The sequence below is a fragment of the Podarcis filfolensis genome, assembly GCF_964270895.1.
Source record: "Podarcis filfolensis genome assembly, chromosome: 5".
In the NCBI taxonomy this organism is placed as follows: Eukaryota; Metazoa; Chordata; class Lepidosauria; order Squamata; family Lacertidae; genus Podarcis; species Podarcis filfolensis.
This window is the reverse complement of record NC_139608.1, coordinates 1,615,257-1,635,422: the sequence shown is the minus strand read 5'-3', so window position 1 is coordinate 1,635,422 and position 20,166 is coordinate 1,615,257. Positions and strand designations below refer to the sequence as shown.

Genomic DNA, 20,166 nt, shown 5'->3' with positions numbered 1-20,166 from the left:
GTTAAGTGGCAATTTATGAGTCAAGAGTGTTGCAAAACCTGTGGCAGTTTTTGTGCATTGTGCTAAGAGATGGGTACATCCGTCAATTTCAGTTTCTCTCAGTTTCTCCTTTTTTTCTATTTTAAGGCCAGTTCTGCAGATTTTTGGATCAGTGTGTGAATTATTTTATTTTTTTAAAAAGGTCCTTGCAAAAATTCAGCAGCTGTTTGGCACAGAGTTCCCATCATACACATTTTTTTTTTTGTATGCCCAATAGACACCTTTTCTTTTTGCAAAACAGTTCCCGCAATCAAGTGCATTTTTGTGTGCCATTTCCACTAACCTATGCAGTACATTTCTGAGCACAATTCAAAGTTTTGGTGCTGACATTTAAAGCCCTAAATGGCCTCGGTCCTGTATACCTGAAGGAGCATCTCCACCCACTTCATTCAGCCCGGACACTGAGGGTCCAGCGCCGAGGGCCTTCTGGTGGTTCCCTCGCTGTGAGAAGCCAGGTTACAGGGATCCAGATAGAGGGCCTTCTCGGTAGTGGCACCCTCCCTGTGGAACTCCCTCCCACCAGATGTCAAGGAAATAAGCAGCTATCTTATTTTTAAAATAAATCTGAAGGCAGCACTGTTTAGGGAAGTTTTTAATGTTTTATGTTTTATCGTGTTTTTAATATTCGATTGGGAGCTGCCCAGAGTGGCTGGGGAAACCTAGCCAGATGGGCGGGGTATAAATTCTTCTCCTTCTCCTTCTTCCCCACATTACTTGGCTGGAAAAATACATTGCAAAATTCAGAGAAGTACAAATTTTGAAGATTGTCTTTGTTTCAGGAAGAACTTTCTGATGGCAAGAATCATTTGATGGTGGAACAGGCTGCCTTAGAAGATGGTGTACTATAATTCCATGGAAGTTTTTGAGCAGAGGTTGCATAGACACCTGTCAGGGATTATTTAGCTGTGATTCCTGCACTGCAGAGGGTTGGACTAGATGGCCCTTGGGAGACCCTTTCCATTCTACAGTTCTATGATTCTATGATTCCCTGGCCTCATCAGTCTCCCACCTCTGTGAGGGTCCTGGGCCTCCCCCCCCCCCAACTTTCCCATGCCCACGTCCTCCAAACACATCATATCACATCTCCCACAGCTGGGGAGTGAAAATTCTGCCCCACAACCCCAAGAAAGCCTCCACCTGACACATGTGAATTCCTTGGGCATCAATCCTGCCCGTTTACTTTTCCAAACAACGGTGAGGCATTTCAGCCAACGATCCGACCGGAGGACGGAGAGCTGAAGGATCTCCGCCGGCAGTGGGCTGTTTATTTGCCCAGGTCTGGCAAGGCTTGGCGAATTCTCCCACGAAGGCCTCTCTTTAAAGGCACCACAAGACACGTTTTGTCCTGCTTCCCTTTCAGGCTGGCTCTTAATTGCTCCGCTAATAAACAGTTTGGTATGAATGTGGAAATGCAAGTGATAGTCTGGGCCTGGGATTGGCATGAGCCGGTTCTCCTTCCCTCTGCCGCGGCTACACAGACACACACATACCCTTTCCCTCGGCTTTGCTGCAAGCCCAGCTGGGCCTCTTTTGGGGGGGTTCGTCTTCGGGGCTTCAGATGCTACACGTGAGGTGGCTACGGAGAGCCAGGATTTGGCAACGACAGCTTGACCGAATTGCAAAGGTCTGGGAAACAGGCTGCTCTTTCACCGCGGGGTTTTGGCTGCTGCCAGTCAAGGAGGGCACGAAAGGAGGACCCCTGAAGACCCATTCGCTGCCCCTGGAAAGCTCTTAATGGCATCTGAGATCTAATGCCAGGCAAGCAGACGGGACAGGCTTTGGTGTGCATCCATCATGATCTCTCTCTCCAGGGTTCAAGGGAAGCTGAAATTCTCTCTCTCTCTCTCTTTATATATATATAGTTTTCAGTCTCCAAAGATATTTCAAATATCTGAAATATTTTGAAAGCTGAAATTCTCAGCACACTGAACTGAGGTGGTCACTGCTTGCCTCACCAAGGTTTGACCCAACAAAGGAGAAAAGAGATTCCTTGCCATCGTTAGGATGAACTAGTAGCCACTGACAGCCCTCACCCCTTCTCCCTGAGTTCACCTCATATTCTTTTGAAGCATACCCTCTGAAACTTTTCCTGTAGAAAATAGGGACATGGGTGGTGCTGTGGGTTAAACCACTGAGCCTAGGACTTGCTGATCAGAAGGTCGGCGGTTCGAATCCCTGCGACGGGGTGAGCTCCCGTTGCTCGGTCCCAGCTCCTGCCAACCTAGCCGTTCAAAAGCACGTCAAAGTGCAAGTAGATAAATAGGTACCGCTCCAGTGGGAAGGTAAACAGCATTTCCATGCGCCGCTCTGGTTCACCAGAAGCGGCTTAGTCATGCTAACCACATGACCCAGAAAAACTGTCTGCGGACAAACGCTGGCTCCCTTGGCCAGTAAAGCGAGATGAGCGCTGCAACCCCAGAGTCGTTCGTGACTGGACCTAATGGTCAGGGGTCCCTTTACCTTTACCTATTCTATACTACTGCTAATAATAATTTTATTATTTATACCCTGCCCATCTGGCTTGGTTTCCCCAGCCACCCTGGGCAGCTTCCAACATATATAAAAACATAATAAAACATTAAAGATTTTTTAAGAAAACTTCCCTACACAGGGCTGCCTTCAGGTATCTTCTAAAGGTTGTATAGTTACTTATCTCTTTGGCTCGGGGGTCACATAACTCCACACCCTCCAACATTTCTCTGATGGAAATTGGGACACCTCAATTTGAGCTTTCTGAGGGGGCGGGGGGAGGGGCAAAGATTTTGAGCTCTTTTTAGTTTTGCCCAAAGTTGTTGCGTGCTTTTTTTTTTAAATCTCCAAAATCTACACTCCTGACATAGGTGCCAAACATCAGGGGAAATCCTGGACATTTAAGCAATTTCCACCAGGGCACTGTAACAGGCGGCCAGACCTTGGCGTATGGCAACCTTATAAGCGGAACATTCCTGGATCAAATCAGAAACTGGGACGGCTGGGGGAAATGGGGAGGGTTTGTTAAAGCCACCCAAGTTGGTTGTCATCACTGCCTCCTACCGAAGTGAGTTCCACAGTTTAACTCTGCACTACGTAGTGATGTATAGCGATGTATGGAAGTGAGAGCTGGACCATAAAGAAGGCTGATCGCTGAAGAATCGATGCTTTTGAATTATGGTGCTGGAGGAGACTCTTGAGAGTCCCATGCACTGCAAGAAGATCAAACGCATCCATTCTGAAGGAAATCATCCCTGAGTGCTCACTGGAAGGACAGATCGTGAAGCTGAAGCTCCAAGACTTTGGCCACCTCATGAGAAGAGAAGACTCCCTGGAAAAGACCCTGATGTTGGGAAAGATGGAGGGCACAAGGAGAAGGGGATGACAGAGGACAAGATGGTGGGACAGTGTTCTTGAAGCTACCAGCATGAGTTTGACCAAACTGCGGGAGGCAGTGGAAGACAGGAGTGCCTGGCATGCTCTGCCCCAGGGGGTCACGAAGAGGCGGACACGACTAAATGACTAAACAACAACAACAAAACGTGAAAAAGTAACACGGGCAGAAAAGCAGCATTGCAGCATCTCTCTTTTCTCACTCGCATCCACACATTTTAGCAACTCCCTGGCAGTGCCCCAGGTGGGGCCCGAAGTGAGTCCTTGTACTCGATTAGTTTAATCCCCCCCTCCCCAGAGACTCCGATGGGTGAAGGGGGTGGGAGGAGGCGATGCTGCGCCAAAGTTTATTTTGTCCACAAGTTCGCTCTGAATAGTCAAGAGCAGAAGCAGCGAGGAATGGAGAGCGAGAGGGGGCTGAAAGCGAATGTCGGCCGGGAAATTTCCTTCCCTGAGTTCATGGGGCTGGAGCTGGTCCAAGCCCCGGGAGCAGCTCTTGCCTGAGAAGGGAAGGCGAGAGAGAGGAATGATGATGAGGAATCGCCAGTGAAAGGGGCTTGGAAGGAGCGGGGGGAAATCACCGGGATATGGATGGATATGGCAAGGCAGAAAAGGACATGGCCGGCTCCATTGTGGAGCAGGCATTCATCCTTGGACAGGCCTCGGACGGGCTGCCAAGACGAAGGGGCAGTCAGGACAGGCCTCCCGTCACCCCTGGAGCCTTGCCTCGGTGCAGGGGGCAAAACCGTCTCCTTGAAAGGCGCGTCCCCCCTCTGGGGGCCTCTTCTCGGGTGACCCTTTTCTCCCCAGCCGCTAACGGGGTCCCTCGTGCCATTCACTGCGCCTGGTTCACAGATGCTCTTCTGTTAACACTGCCATCCCTCATCCTCTCTCTGGGTCTCCTCCGCCTCCCCAAGCACCCTCCTTGCGAGGACTTGAGCAGCTGAACATGCCTCTCTCTCTTGAGTCCTTGAGCCGCGGTCTCCGCCACTTCTCCTCGCTCGCCAACAACTCAGGGCGAAGGGGCGCAATGCCCTTCTCCGCCAATGGTCACGGGGCACCGCAGAGGAGCAGCGGTCAGGCCACGGCCGCCTTCTGGCCAAGACGGGTTTTCATTTCATTTCGTGTCATCTCTTTTTTTTTTATAAGATTTTTATTGAGATTTTTACATTACAAGAAATAAAAACAAACAGAAAAAGGAAAAAGGAAAAAAAAAAGAAGGAAGATCTTTCCATCACATTATTTTTCATAGAATCATAGAATCATAGAGTTGGAAGAGACCACAAGGGCCATCGAGTCCAACCCCCTGCCAAGCAGGAAACACCATCAGAGCACTCCTGACATATGGTTGTCAAGCCTCTGCTTAAAGACCTCCAAAGAAGGAGACTCCACCACACTCCTTGGCAGCAAATTCCACTGTCGAACAGCTCTTACTGTCAGGAAGTTCTTCCTAATGTTTAGGTGGAATCTTCTTTCTTGTAGTTTGGATCCATTGCTCCGTGTCCGCTTCTCTGGAGCAGCAGAAAACAACCTTTCTCCCTCCTCTATGTGACATCCTTTTATATATTTGAACATGGCTATCATATCACCCCTTAACCTCCTCTTCTCCAGGCTAAACATGCCCAGCTCCCTTAGCCGTTCCTCATAAGGCATCGTTTCCAGGCCTTTGACCATTTTGGTTGCCCTCCTCTGGACACATTCCAGTTTGTCAATGTCCTTCTTGAACTGTGGTGCCCAGAACTGGACACAGTACTCCAGGTGAGGTCTGACCAGAGCAGAATACAGTGGCACTATTACTTCCCTTGATCTAGATGCTATACTCCTATTGATGCAGCCCAGAATTGCATTGGCTTTTTTAGCTGCCGCGTCACACTGTTGGCTCATGTCAAGTTTGTGGTCAACCAAGACTCCTAGATCCTTTTCACATGTAGTGCTCTCAAGCCAGGTGTCACCCATCTTGTATTTGTGCCTCTCATTTTTTTTGCCCAAGTGCAATACTTTACATTTCTCCCTGTTAAAATTCATCTTGTTTGTTTTGGCCCAGTTCTCTAATCTGTCAAGGTCGTTTTGAAGTGTGATCCTGTCCTCTGGGGTGTTAGCCACCCCTCCCAGTTTGGTGTCATCTGCAAATTTGATCAGGATGCCCTTGAGTCCATCATCCAAGTCGTTGATAAAGATGTTGAATAAGACCGGGCCCAAGACAGAACCCTGTGGCACCCCACTAGTCACTCTTCTCCAGGATGAAGAGGAACCATTGATGAGCACCCTTTGGGTTCGGTCAGTCAGCCAGTTACAAATCCACTGAGTGGTAGCATAGTCAAGACCGCATTTTACCAGCTTCTTTACAAGAATATCATGGGGCACCTTGTCAAATGCCTTGCTGAAATCAAGGTAGGCTACATCCACTGCATTCCCTTCATCTACCAGGCTTGTAATTCTGTCAAAAAACGAGATCAGGTTAGTCTGACATGACTTATTTTTCAGAAATCCATGCTGACTATTGGTGATCACAGCATTCCTTTCTAGGTGCTCACAGACTGTTTGCTTAATGATCTGCTCCAGAATCTTCCCTGGTATTGATGTCAGACTGACTGGGCGGTAATTATTTGGGTCCTCTCTTTTCCCCTTTTTGAAAATAGGGACAACATTTGCCCTCCTCCAGTCTGCCGGGACTTCGCCTGTTCTCCAGGAATTCTCAAAGATGACTGCCAGTGGTTCTGAGATCACATCTGCCAGTTCTTTTAATACTCTTGGATGCAGTTCATCTGGCCCTGGAGACTTGAATACATCTAGACTAGCCAAGTATTCTTGTACTATCTCCTTAGTTATTCTGGGCTGTGTTTCCTCTGCTGAATCATTTGCTCCAAATTCTTCAGGTCGGGCATTGTTTTCTTTATCGGAGAAGACTGAGGCAAAGAAGGCATTGAGGAGTTCAGCCCTTTCTGTGTCCCCTGTTTGCATTTCACCATCTTCTCCTCTGAGTGACCCCACTGTTTCTTTGTTCTTCCTTTTGCTACGAACATACCCATAAAAGCCTTTTTTGTTGCTTTTAACCTCTCTAGCAAGCCTGAGTTCATTCTGTGCTTTAGCTTTTCTGACTTTGTGTCTACACGTGCTGGCTATTTGTTTGAATTCCTCTTTGGTGGTTTCCCCCCTTTTCCATTTCTTGTACACATCCTTTTTTAATCTTAACTCAGTTAAAAGCTCTTTAGATAGCCACCCTGGCTTCTTTAGGCACCTTCCATGTTTCCGTCTCATTGGTATTGCCTGAAGTTGTGCTTTTACTATCTCCCTCTTAACAAACTCCCAGCCATCATGAACTCCCTTTCCTTTTAGTATTACTGGGCATTTATATCTCTGAGGACCTCTCATGGACTGCAAATATTAATATGGTTGTGAGGAAGGTGCAGGGGAGGTTGTATTTCCTGAGAATGCTCAGGGGACTGAATCTATCTCAGCACCTACTTCTGTCCTATTATCACAGTACCATCGAGAGTGTCTTAACCTATAGTGTATTATCGTGGTATGGGAGCAGCTCCGAAACGGATAAAAAAGCTTTACAGAGAATAATTAAAATTGCCCAGAATGTTATTGGGCTCCAACTACCAACCCTGGATGAGATCTTCACGTCTCGCACTTTGAAGAAGTCACACAATATCCTGAGAGATCCCACCCATCCTGCTCACAACTTCTTTGAACTGTTGCCTTCGGGCAGAAGATATAGGACAATGAAAACACGAACCACACGCCTTCTGAATAGTTTCTATCCAAGAGCTCTGATTGCACTAAATAATGATCTCAGGGCCAGTTGCAAGAAATAGCAAGCAGGGAGTAGGAAGGAATGAGATAGGTTTTAGGTTATGTTATGCCTTTAAATAGGTTATGTTATATTCTGGATTATGTTATGTTTTATAGATTATGTCTGAATAGGATGAGAGTGTTGGAGATACGTGTAAATGTGTATGTGAACCCGGTCTTTGGGGGGTTGTTTGATTTTCGTTGTTGTGTATACTGTGTATATACGGACAATGACAATAAATTTATCTAAATCTAAATCTAAATCTAAATCTAAACTGTCCATGGGATCTCACCAAGCACTTCCCTAAGTTTTATGAAGTCGGCTTTCTTAAAGTCGAGAAATTGAGTCCTAGTATGCTTGGCTGCTCCTTTCCGCTGTATAGTAAACTTCAGAAGAGCATGATCACTCGCGCCTAATGATCCTTCCACTTCTACCCCACTAACTAGGTCATCAACATTGGTTAGGACCAGATCTAAAATGGCTGTTCCTCTTGTTGCTTCTCCCACTTTCTGGACAATGAAGTTGTCTGCAAGGCCAGTGAGGAATCTGTTTGACCTTATGCTCTTGGCTGAGTTTGACATCCAACAAATATCCGGGTAATTGAAGTCCCCCATTACTACTATCTCCCTTCCTTTTGCATGCTTGGCCATCTGTTCCAGGAAGGCATCATCTATGTCCTCCGTTTGGCTTGGGGATCTATAGTAAACTCCCACAATGAGGTCACTGTTATTCTTCTCTCCCTTAATTTTGACCCAAATGCTCTCACTTTGGCTTTGAGGTTCTAAATCTTGGATCTCTTCACAGGTATACACATCCCTGACATGTAACGCCACTCCTCCTCCTTTCTTGTCTGGTCTGTTTCTCTGAAATAGATTGTATCCCTCCATTATTACATTCCAATCGTGGGACTTATCCCACCAGGTTTCAGTGATGCCTATTATGTCATATTTAATTTGCTGTACCAAGAGCTCAAGCTCATCTTGTTTATTTCCCATGCTTTGCGCATTAGTGTACAGACATTGAAGTCCATTTATCATTCCCCCGTGTCTCTTATTTAAGGATTTTTTCCTCCCACCACTAGGTCTGCGTGCTGTTTGCTCCATTTGGTCTATGACATTTGGATGATCATCTTCATCAATTGATAGACTCCTACCTTCAGGAGCACTGTCTCCCTCCCCCACATTAGTCAGTTTAAAGCCCTCCTGATGAGGTTTCTGAGATTTTTTGCAAAAACATTCCTCCCAACCGTTGTGAGGTGCAGCCCATCGCTTGCCAGAAGTCCATCTTCAAGAAACTGCATTCCGTGATCTAAGAATCCAAACCGTTCCTGTTTACACCATTTGCGAAGCCAGTTGTTCACTTCCACTATTTTTCCCTCTCTCCCTGGGCCACGTCGTTCAACTGGGAGGACAGATGAGATGACAATTTGTGCATTTAATTGCTTCAATTTCCTGCCCAGAGCCTCGTAATCTCTTTTGATCTTCTGGAGGCTATTGCTTGCAGTGTCATTGGTTCCCACATGAACCAAGAGGAAGGGGTATTTGTCAGTGGGTTTTATGATTCCTTGCAGTCGTTCAGTTACATCTTGGATCTTAGCCCCGGGGAGACAGCACACTTCCCGAGACATCTTGTCAGGCCCACAGATCACTGCTTCTGTTCCCCTCAGTAGGGAATCCCCTATCACCACTACACGCCTCCTCTTAGGTCTGGTCGGGGTTCTTCCGTGAGCTGTCCGTTCCAAGGTCGCCTGCACATTCCCTGAGGACTGCCTTTGCTGCTCGTCTTCATATACCTGATCGACTGTAATGAGGGAGAGATTCTCAAATGGAGTCTGCTCTTCGTCTTCCATGCTAGGGGAAAGGACCTCAAAGCGATTGCGTATTTCTAAACAATCAGAGCGAACCCTGGGCCTCCTACTTCTTTGAGTCACGTTTCTCCATATATCTGGCTCCTGTGTTGGTGAACTAGCCTCCTTCTCAGGGGAGTCCCCTGTCTCCTCCTTGGTGGAGACGGTGTGCTCTGTTGCTTCCAAGAAGAGCTCCAGCTCTCTAATTCTTTGGAGCGTAGCTACACGTTCCTCCAGTTGCTGGACTTTGTCTTTTAAGAGGGCAATCAACATGCAATTGCTGCAGGTAAAGCTGCCTGCAACCTTTGGCAAGATGGCAAACATTGCGCAGGAACCACAGGCGACTGCAGCTGTTCCCTCACCCTCCATCTTGAGAACGTGTCGTTGGGGGTGACTACAGCGGTCCTCCATCATAAAAAGCGTGAAGACAGGACAAATAAATCCCCCCAAATAAACCTATATCTCCCCCAACAAACGTTTGAGACTAGCTCTCCTAAATCTAAAAGATGGATCAAACTGCGCGCGCCGCTGCCCTACAAGCTCTGACAAGCTCCTCCCACAGCCGCTGCCCTACAAGCTCTGACAAGCTCCTCCCACAGCTAATCACCTACCTCAACAGAAGCCCTGCCCCCTCTGACCTTTGCACAGAGAAAGCAGCTAATCAGCCACAAGAAACTCACACAAGAAAACCCTTTTTGTTCCTTCTTCAGCCGCTGCCCTACAAGCTTTTCATTTACTTGTTTCTTGGACCTCCTCATACCTCTCTTTTTTGTATTCCAATTCACTTTATTAACTCAGCAATTTGTTTCCCTCTTTATTCTACCCAAGTCTTTATTCTTAAATTGTTACGTTCTTAATATTTTACTTTTGTAAACCCATTTTTTTTCCCATATTCTTTTAACTCATTACAGCTAGAAATCTCTTAATTTTAATCCAACATTATTCTAAAATTCATTAATTTTACAATATTTCTGTAAATACTCTTTAAATTTCTTCCAATCTTCTTCCACTGACTCTTCCCTCTGGTCTCGGATCCTGCCGGTCATTTCCGCCAATTCCATATAGTCCATCACCTTCATCTGCCATTCTTCCAAAGTGGGTAAATCTTGTGTCTTCCAATATTTTGCAATAAGTATTCTTGCTGCTGTTGTGGCATACATAAAGAAAGTTCTATCCTTCTTTAACACCGATTGATCAACTATGCCCAGGAGAAAGGCCTCTGGTTTCTTCAAGAAGGTATATTTAAATACTTTTTTCAATTCATTATATATCATCTCCCAGAAGGCCTTAATCCTTGGGCACGTCCACCAAAGGTGAAAAAATGTGCCTTCATTTTCTTTGCATTTCCAACATTTATTATCGGGCAAGTGATAAATTTTTGCAAGCTTGACCGGGGTCATGTACCACCTATAAATCATTTTCATAATATTCTCTCTTAAGGCACTACATGCCGTGAATTTCATACCTGTGGTCCACAACTGTTCCCAGTCAGCAAACATTATGTTATGTCCAACATCTTGTGCCCATTTAATCATTGCAGATTTAACCGTTTCATCCTGCGTATTCCATTTTAACAGCAAGTTATACATTCTTGAAAGTATCTTAGTTTTGGGATCTAGCAATTCTGTTTCTAATTTTGATTTTTCCACCTGGAAGCCAATTTTCTTGTCCAGATTATATGCCTCCATTATCTGATAATAATGGAGCCAATCTCGCACTTTGTTCTTTAGTTTCTCAAAACTCTGCAATTTTAATCTATCTCCATCTTGTTCCAAAATTTCCCAATATTTCGGCCATTTAGCCTCCATATTGAGCTTTTTCTGAGCTTTCGCTTCCATCGGTGACAGCCACCTTGGGGTTTTATTTTCCAATAGGTCTTTATACCTTATCCAAACATTAAACAGTGCTTTCCTAACAATATGATTTTTAAATGCTTTATGCGCTTTGACCTTATCATACCACAGATATGCATGCCATCCAAATACATTATTGAACCCTTCCAAATCCAAGATGTCTGTGTTTTCAAGAAGTAGCCATTCTTTCAGCCAGCAGAAAGCTGCTGATTCATAATAAAGTTTAAGGTCCGGCAGGGCAAATCCACCTCTTTCCTTTGCGTCCGTTAATATTTTAAATTTTATTCTAGGCTTCTTGCCCTGCCGGACAAATCTTGAAATATCTCTTTGCCACTTCTTGAAACAATCCATCTTGTCCACAATTTGCAATGCCTGAAACAGAAACAGCATTCTCGGCAATACATTCATTTTTATAGCTGCGATACGGCCCAGCAAGGAAAGTTTCAGATTTGACCATATTTCTAGATCTTTTTTCACTTCGCCCCAGCATTTTTCATAGTTATCTTTAAATAAATTCCCATTTTTTGCTGTCATATTGATCCCCAGGTATTTAACTTTCTTAACCACTGTTAAACCTGTCATATTCTGAAACCTCTCCCTCTCGGTTTGTGTTAAATTTTTCTCTAAAACCTTAGTTTTTGACTTGTTCAGTTTGAACCCTGCAACCTGACCAAATTCTTGTATCAACTCTAAAACCCTTTTACCACTAGATTCTGGCTCCTGTAAGGTCAAAACTAGGTCATCTGCGAATGCTCTCAGTTTGTACTGTCTAGCTCCAACCTGTATGCCCTTCACTGACTGGTCCCTTCTAATCATATTTAACAAAACCTCCAGAACCGATATAAAAAGCAATGGGGAAATTGGGCAGCCTTGTCGTGTCCCTTTTTCTATTTTAAATTCTTCCGTCACCACATTGTTCACAATTAATTTTGCCTTTTGTTCTGAATATATTGCACTTATACCATTTTCAAAACCCTGGCCTACCCCCATACCCTGTAGATTCTTTTTCATAAAAGTCCAAGAAATGTTGTCAAAGGCTTTCTCCGCATCTACAAATATCAAAACTGCCTTAGTGTTTATATTCTCTTGCAATTTTTCTATAATGTTAATTATATTTCTCACATTATCAGAAAGATGTCTTCCTGGGAGAAAGCCAGCTTGGTCTTTGTGTATCACTTCCACTAACACCTTTTTTAGTCTTTTTGCTAAAATGTCAGCAAATATTTTATAATCCACATTAAGCAATGATATGGGACGGTAGTTCTTAAGCTGAGTCTTTTCAGTCTCTGTTTTCGGTACAAGTGTAATATATGCTTCTTTCCACGATTCTGGTGCCACTTTCCCCTGCATTATTTCATTACAGACTTCTTTCAAAGGTTGCACTAACCATTCCTTTAAAGATCTGTAATATCTAGAAGTCAGTCCATCCGGTCCTGGAGATTTACCCAATTGCATATTTTGGATGGCACCTTCTATCTCCTGTTCAGTTATTTTATCACTTAACATTAGTTTATTTTCTTGAGAGATTTTTTGTAATCCATTTTTCACCAAAAATTGGTCCAAATCAATTTCTCTCTGTGGCCCTTGTGTATATAGTTGTTTAAAATACCTCTGGAAGCAGTTTCTAATTTCAGCTGGGTTCTGTATATTCCTTCCTTCCACTTCTAAGTTTATAATTGTGTTTTGTTTTTGTCTTTTTTTCATTTGCCAAGCCAGGAGTTTCCCACACTTATTGGCTGACTCAAATGTCTTTTGTCTCATTTGTTTGATTTTCCATTCAATCTCTTGATTCATCATTTTCATGAGTTCCACTTGATGTAACTTTATTTCTCTCAATATCTCCTGTGACTTGGGTTTAACTCTCAATTTTTTTTCGCCTTCTTTTATTTTCTCCAAAAAATTTTCCCTCTTCTCATTCTGGATTCTCTTTTTTAAAGCATTCTGTTGTATCAAGAACCCTCTCATCACCGCCTTACTAGCATCCCAGATTACTCTTTTTTCCACGTCAGTATTCATATTTATCTCAAAATAGTCTCTCAAGGTTTTTTGGGCCTTCTTTAAAATTTCTTCATCTCTAAATAAGGTGTCATTCATCCTCCATCTGAAGGAGCCAGTTAATATCAATTTCATCTCCATTTTAACAGCATTATGGTCAGAGCAGGTTTTAGGGCAGATTTCCACTTTCTTAATCTTTGGTGCCATACCTCTAGTTACCCATATTTGGTCAATTCTAGTCCATGTCATTTTGGCTTCAGAAAAGAAGGTTCCCTCCTTAGCCAAGGGGTTCCTTATTCTCCAAATGTCCACTAAATCCAAGTTGTCTGTCATCTCAAAAAAGGTCTTCGGTAGTCTACCATCCTTGGTGCCTACCTGCTTTTGTGCCTTATCCATATGTGTAGATACCACTCCATTCATGTCTCCCAACAAAACTAGATTGTAATCCATATAGTCCATCAGGGTCTCGTGCAACCTTTTAAAAAATTCAGATTTCCCCTCTATTCAGATTTCCCCTCATTTCGTGTCATCTCACTTATTAGGCTTCTTAGCTGCTTGTCACCCAACGGTCTCCAAGCAACTTGCAGCAAAAAAGAACTATATATAATACATTGATATTTCATATAAAATAACATCTATGGTGGTGGGGAACATAACAGCCATATAAATAGTAGTGCACAACATTAACAATACCCAAGTACAGTGGTACCTCAGGTTAAGAACTTAATTCGTTCTGGAGGTCCGTTCTTAACCTGAAACTGTTCTTAACCTGAAGCACCACTTTAGCTAATGGGGCCTCCCGCTGCTGCTGCGCCGCCGGAGCACAATTTCTGTTCTCATCCTGAAGCAAAGTTCTTAACCCAAGGTACTATTTCTGGGTTAGCGGAATCTGTAACCTGAAGTGTATGTAACCTGAAACGTATGTAACCTGAGGTACCACTGTAATGAACAAAGTACGGTAATACCCTAACCCACTAATGAACAAATACAGTAGTCGGCCGGGTGGCCAGGCATTCTCGCTCCCGGCTTGATTTGGGTTGCGGCAGGTGGGGTGTCAGCAGTTCCCCCAGTTGATGCGCCATGTGTCCCCAGTTCCCTCTTGGCAGTGGCAGTCTCAGCAGCCGGGAGCCAGCCTGGTAGCCTAGTTGGCTCTGGCTGGCTTCAGGAGCTGCTTGCTGCCATGGCACCCGTCATTTTGCCTCACCGGAAGTCCCTGTATGATGTGTCCTGTGCCGTTGAACCAATCACACAACATTCATTCCCTACTGATAAATCTACAACACTTAAAATATAAATCCGGGGACATTAAATGAAATCTGGGGACATTTCAGGGACGGATTTTTGTCCGGGGACAGATTTGCAAATTCGGGGACTGTCCCCGGGAAACAGGGACGTCTGGTAACCATAACGTAGAGTGCATTGCAGTAGTCCAAGCGGGAGATAACTAGAGCATGCCACACTCTGGCAAGACAGTCTGTGGGCAGGGAGGGTCTCATCCTGCGTACCAGACGGAGCTGGTAGACAGCCTCCCTGGACACAGAATTGACCTGCGCCTCCATGGACAGCTGCGAGTCCAAACATCATCTGTCGGCGATGAAAGGTCTTCCTCTCTTGTTTAAGATCCATTTTTAACCTGCACCCTCCTGAATTGGTGCTGCAGGAGCACCATCTTGTGGAAAAGAAGAAGAAAACCCTTCTTATTTGAAATACAAATAAGTTTTGGGTTTGATGAGCAGCTGTGAGGCACTCAGAAGACTAACACATGCTCCATCCTGGCTTTGAATGTTCTTGAGATGTCTGTTCTTCTGGTGTTCTAGAAAACCCCAGTCTGTTGCATTTGGATTCCATCAAATGAGAGAAACCTTTCCCTCTATGGAAAGCAATTGTCCGTCCTGGTGTTGAATTAGCACTGGAACAAATAAAAGTTCCGATCTAACTTGCAGCAAAGCTGGATCTAGAGGACTGTGCAGCGCTTCTGGGGTGCAGCAGGTGATGCTGCAGCTATGGATTTCAAGGGAAGTCGAGAGCTGGGGGGGGCACTAAAATCCGGGGTGCCAAGGTCTGCTCCTGCCTGGAGGGTTGGTGTTATTTCCTTCCATACTTCACTTTTTGGCACAAGGGAATTCCAGGCAGCTAGCAAAACAAGAAAACATACTAATAGGTAGATAGGGTAGATAGAAATGGTGAATAGATATGGCAGATAAATATACAGAAATATAGTTATCAACAGTATCATGCTTATGAAATACAACAGAGCTTGAAACAAATAATAAAGCAATTTTTAAAAAATCTGCATTTTTCAACCACAATACGGCCGGTAGAAGCCATTTAAAAACCATCAAACCACTAAAAGCCATTAAAAGCGAATTAAAAATGGTTCCTCCACACACACACACCGCTTTTGTTTTTTCTCCTCTTTCCATTTTTTGGGGGATTCGGATGTGTGGCTTCACACATGCAGTTCCTGCCACCTGCCAGTAGGAGGCAAAGTGTAGCAGGGTGACATCAGCATTGAGTTTTGGTCCGTGGTGTCATAAGGGCAGAAGAGGAGCCTTGGAGCTGGATGAGGCCAAAGGGGCTTGTCCAGCCCAGTGTCTTGTTCTCAGAGGACAATCAGATGTCCCCAAGAGGAGTTTGCAAGACGGGCCCAAGCCCAACAGCAAATTTCCCCACTTGCAACCCTCAGCAACTGCCATTCAGGGCACCGTAGGCATGGAATCATAGAATTATAGAAGAGTTGGAAGGGAACCCCAAAGGTCCTCTAGTCCAACCCCCTGCAGTGTAGGAATCAGAGTGTCTCTCATACTGTCTTAACTCTGACACTTAATGGATCAGGGGCAGGCGAAAGTCACCACTGAGGACCACAAATATGTGGGATGTGAAACACAAGAGCAGTCAAGTACAACATTCCTAGAGTGAACATGTTTACACATGGGGAGGAATGTTTGTCCAGCCAGCAGGTCAACTTCCTGTTTCCTTCTGGGCTGGGACAGACTTCCTCTGCATGTGACTAGAGGTGGGCGTGGCCTCACCTGTGCAGGTAATGACAAAAGCACAGGGCAGGGCAGCCATCTCTTTCTCCTTGACTACATGCATCAAAGAAGCAACATCTGCTTAGCCAAAGATGCTCTCTTGGCCTCCAGACAAAGGGACGGTCTCCTTAGGAGATAGTTTCCAGGTATATGTTACTTTTCTAAGATAAGTCTGCCTTCTGGGATCCGATTGTGAACAGAATGTGAGTGAGTAAACTCTTTTTATACTTTTATGGAAGACTGTGTCCTGTCTTATCTTTTATGAGGGAATAAGGGGAAAATACCAGAACAGTTATTACAGAGGCTTTAGCAAGCCTGAGCAAATGCATCCGCTGTGTGTTTAAAAAGGGGAATGTTACTCTGCTAAATTGTGAACTTGTTTACCCAAGTTGGAAAGACTGTAATCAAACAATATATCCTCTTCTGCATCCCTGAACATTCCCACAAAACCGAACACCATCATGCCTGCTTTTCTACCTGACATAGAGCTCTCCTCTCTTCAGGGACAAGTCACGCAGCACTCTCACTCTCTCTCTCTTTCTCCCTCTCTCTCTTGACTTCCTTCTTCATTGGACCAGCTTTTAGCTAGGGACTGCTATGCCAGCTTCCAGCTAGCAGAAGCACTGGGATTATACCTCCATATGGGGTAGATCCACGTGTACATATTTGTAACTAGGTCTGCCTTCAGGGACCCCTTCCCATTCTTGGGGTGCTGTACCCAGTGAGGGTTAGACTCCAACAAAGTCAGTCAAGTCTCTTTGTAAGGCAAGGACCTTAGCTGGCCACTTGGATGTTCTCATCAGCATTCAAAGGAATGAGCCAGGCTGCAAGAGCTACAACTAAGCGGTGGGGCCTCCTGGCTAAGTGGTCAATAGCCAGAGTTTTGGGGTGCGAGCTAAGCTAGAAGCTGGAGACCTCCTTTCTCTGTGCTGGATCCCAAGCTGTTACTAATGGAGAAGCGAGATCTGCTGGGGTGTTTATGTTGTGGGCACCTCCATCCTGTGGGAATGTTCTGGGGTGCAGGAGAGGATATATTGTGAGATTATATCCTAATCCAACTTGTGCTAACAAGTTCCCAAAATATCAGCAGAGTTTATAGACATTCCCCTTTAAGTTCGCAACGGTAACGCTTGCACAGGTTCGCTAGAACCTCTATAATAATTACTCTGGTAATTTCCCCTTTGTTCCCTCTTAAAATACAAGACACGACACAGTCTTTATAAAAGTATAAAAGAGTTTACTCACGTTCTGTTCACAATATCATCCCAGAAGGCAGACAGGCTTAAAAAGGTTACATGCATTCGGAATCTATCTTATAGCAAGATAGTCCTTTCCTCCTCTCTTGGCTAAGAGCCAAGAGAGCATCTTTAGATACTTCTTCTTCAAAAGAAAAATGGCAGAGAGAGAGATAGCTGCCTGCCCTGCGCTTTTATCATTTACCTGCACAGGTGAGGCCACACCAACCTCTGGTCACATGCGGAGGAAGTCCGTCCCCAGGAAGTTTACCTGCTTGCTAGACAGACATCCCTCCCCATGTTCTAACATGTACACTCTAGGAATGTTGTCACTGACTGCTCCTGTGTTTACATCCCACACATCCTATGCTCAGGTTGTACACAGGTGCAAATAAAGCCATCTATCGTAAAGACACCACAGTGTCCGCTGACCTCCAATCCAAAGAAAGCGAACTAGGTAACCCTCAGGAATCTCTCAGCGCTCTGAGATCGGGGTGGCTTGTAACAATGGACTCAGCTGCACAGCGGCAAATAAAACGCTTTAAATGTGTTGTAAAGTGCAGTATACAAATGCGACAGTAGATGGCGAAAGTGAGCTATGCAAAATTCAATGTGTTTTTCAAAATGTTTTTAAAAAGAGCAGTTGCACAGTGTTCTTTATAAGTGTGTTGATTCCACCAATTTATACCTTGTTGCAAAATAAAATAAGGGAAGTTTGTTTTTCAGTCTGTCATCTCCTATTCCATCCTGCTACTCTTAATTTTCTATAATATGACACCTTTAAATCATAGAATCATAGAATAGAATCATAGAATCATAGAGTTGGAAAAGACCACAAGGGCCATCGATTCCAACCCCCTGCCAAGCAGGAAACACCATCAGAGCACTCCTGTCATATGGTTGTCAAGCCTCTGCTTAAAGACCTCCAAAGAAGGAGACTCCACCACACTCCTTGGCAGCAAATTCCACTGTCAAACAGCTCTTACTGTCAGGAAGTTCTTCCTAATGTTTAGGTGGAATCTTCTTTCTTGTAGTTTGGAACCATTGCTCCGTGTCCGCTTCTCTGGAGCAGCAGAAAACAACCTTTCTCCCTCCTCTATGTGACATCCTTTTATATATTTGAACATGGTATAATTCACATTATTCCATATTGTTGTTAAAGGTAAAGGTAAAGGTACCCCTGCCCGTACAGGCCAGTTGTGTCCGACTCTAGGGTTGTGCGCCCATCACACTTAAGAGGCCAGGGGCCAGCACTGTCCGCTGTCCGCAGCGCTGTCCGCAGACACTTCCGGGTCACGTGGCCAGCGTGATGAAGCTGCTCTGGCGAGCCAGCACCAGCGCAGCACACGGAAACGCTGTTTACCTTCCCGCTATAAAGCGGTCCCTATTTATCTACTTGCACCCGGGGGTGCTTTTGAACTGCTAGGTTGGCAGGTGCTGGGACCGAGCAACGGGAGCGCACCCTGCCGCAGGGATTCGAACTGCCGACCTGACGATTGGCAAGTCCTAGGCGCTGAGGTTTTACCCACAGCGCCACCCGCGTCAACAATACGTCCGCGTATTGTTGTTAGACATTGCTTAATTGATAACACCTTTGCATATATATTTTTCCTAATAATCAGTTTAAAGACTACTTCCTGATGAATAGATTGGACACCATCCACGCTGGGGGGGCAATCTGTTCTCTGTGTCCCTTGGCCCCCACAGACACTGGGGGTGCTTGAGATCCTGCAAAATTACCTTCCAGTTTTGGACCCGTCTTCAAGGTAAGAGATAAAACATACAGGCAAGAACTCAGACATCTCCCAGTTCCCCTGGCAACAAGAAAACAACACAGACAACAGAGCTGAACTGTGTTAACATTCTTGAGGATGAGCAGACAGATACGACTGAAGTTGAAACAGAGGGGCTCTCCAGAAATGGCCCTGTAAATCTTTTCCCCCCATGTAAACAGGATTACCAGGAAGCCAGATGTGCTCCAGGGGCAAGGAAAGTCTGACCAGTCTAGCCTTCCCCAATATTTTGGACTGCAAATCCCATCAGTTGGCCGGGGCTGGTGGAAGTTGGTGGGGGTTCCTGGGCCACTCCTGCAAAACCTGCTGGAGCCAAGTCAGGAAGCTCATCAATGGTGTTGTTATCATAATAGGTAAAGGTAAAGGGACCCCTGACCATTAGGTCCAGTCATGGCCGACTCTGGGGTTGCAGCGCTCATCTCGCTTTATTGGCCGAGGGAGCCAGCGTACAGCTTCTGGGTCATGTTGCCAGCATGACTAAGCCGCTTCTGGCAAACCAGAGTAGCGCACAGAAACGCCGTTTACCTTACCGCCAGGGCGGTACCTATTTATCTACTTGCACTTTGACGTGCTTTTGAACTGCTAGGTTGGCAGGAGCAGGAACCGAGCAACGGGAGCTCACCCCGTCGTAGGGATTTGAACCGCCAACCTTCTGATCGGCAAGTCCTAGGCTCTGTGGTTTAACCCACAGCTCCACCTGCGTCCCTTGTTATCATAATGCCACTGTGCAAATATATGGTGCGGCTGCATCTGGAACACTGGCCGCCCCACCTCAACAAGGATACAGCATTGCAGAATTGGAAAAGGTTCGGAAAAGGGCCACCAAAATGATCAAGGTGATGGAGCGAATCCCGAATGAGGAATGGCAGAAACATTTGGGATTTTTTCAGTTCAGAGGGAACACGATAGAAGCTCATTTAATTGTGCATTGCAAGGAGGAAGTAGGCAGAGAAATGTTTTCTTCCCTCTCTCCTAACACGAGAGCCTGTGGACATCTGAAGAAGCTGAGTGTTGGACGATTCAGGGCAGATAAGAGAAAATAGTTGTTCTGTCATTTTGCAGAATTGGACAAAATGACAGGAAGGTGCAAAAACGGTTTTCTCGTGTGTGTTTCTTGTGGCTGATTAGCTGCTCTCCCTGTGCAAAGGTCAGAGGGGGCAGGCTTTCTGTTGAGGTAGGTGATTAGCTGTGGGAGGAGCTTATCAGAGCTT

The 20,166-nt window shown here is 45.2% G+C and overlaps 2 protein-coding genes across 2 annotated transcripts in view; one reads left to right on the top strand and one right to left on the bottom strand.

Moving 5' to 3' along the window:
- Positions 1-20,166, top strand: part of CCDC50 (coiled-coil domain containing 50) — a 316,416-nt gene that overhangs the window by 159,654 nt on the left and 136,596 nt on the right. The window lies entirely within an intron of this gene.
- Positions 1-20,166, bottom strand: part of GMNC (geminin coiled-coil domain containing) — a 59,003-nt gene that overhangs the window by 36,107 nt on the left and 2,730 nt on the right. Inside the window, exons 2-3 of the mRNA XM_083614960.1 lie at positions 5,355-6,537; positions 3,763-3,902 (exon numbers count right to left, since the gene is read on the bottom strand). Of these exons, the coding sequence (XP_083471086.1) occupies positions 3,763-3,902; positions 5,355-6,363 (1,149 nt within the window). The 5' untranslated portion in view covers positions 6,364-6,537. The remainder of the gene's footprint in view (positions 1-3,762; positions 3,903-5,354; positions 6,538-20,166) is intronic.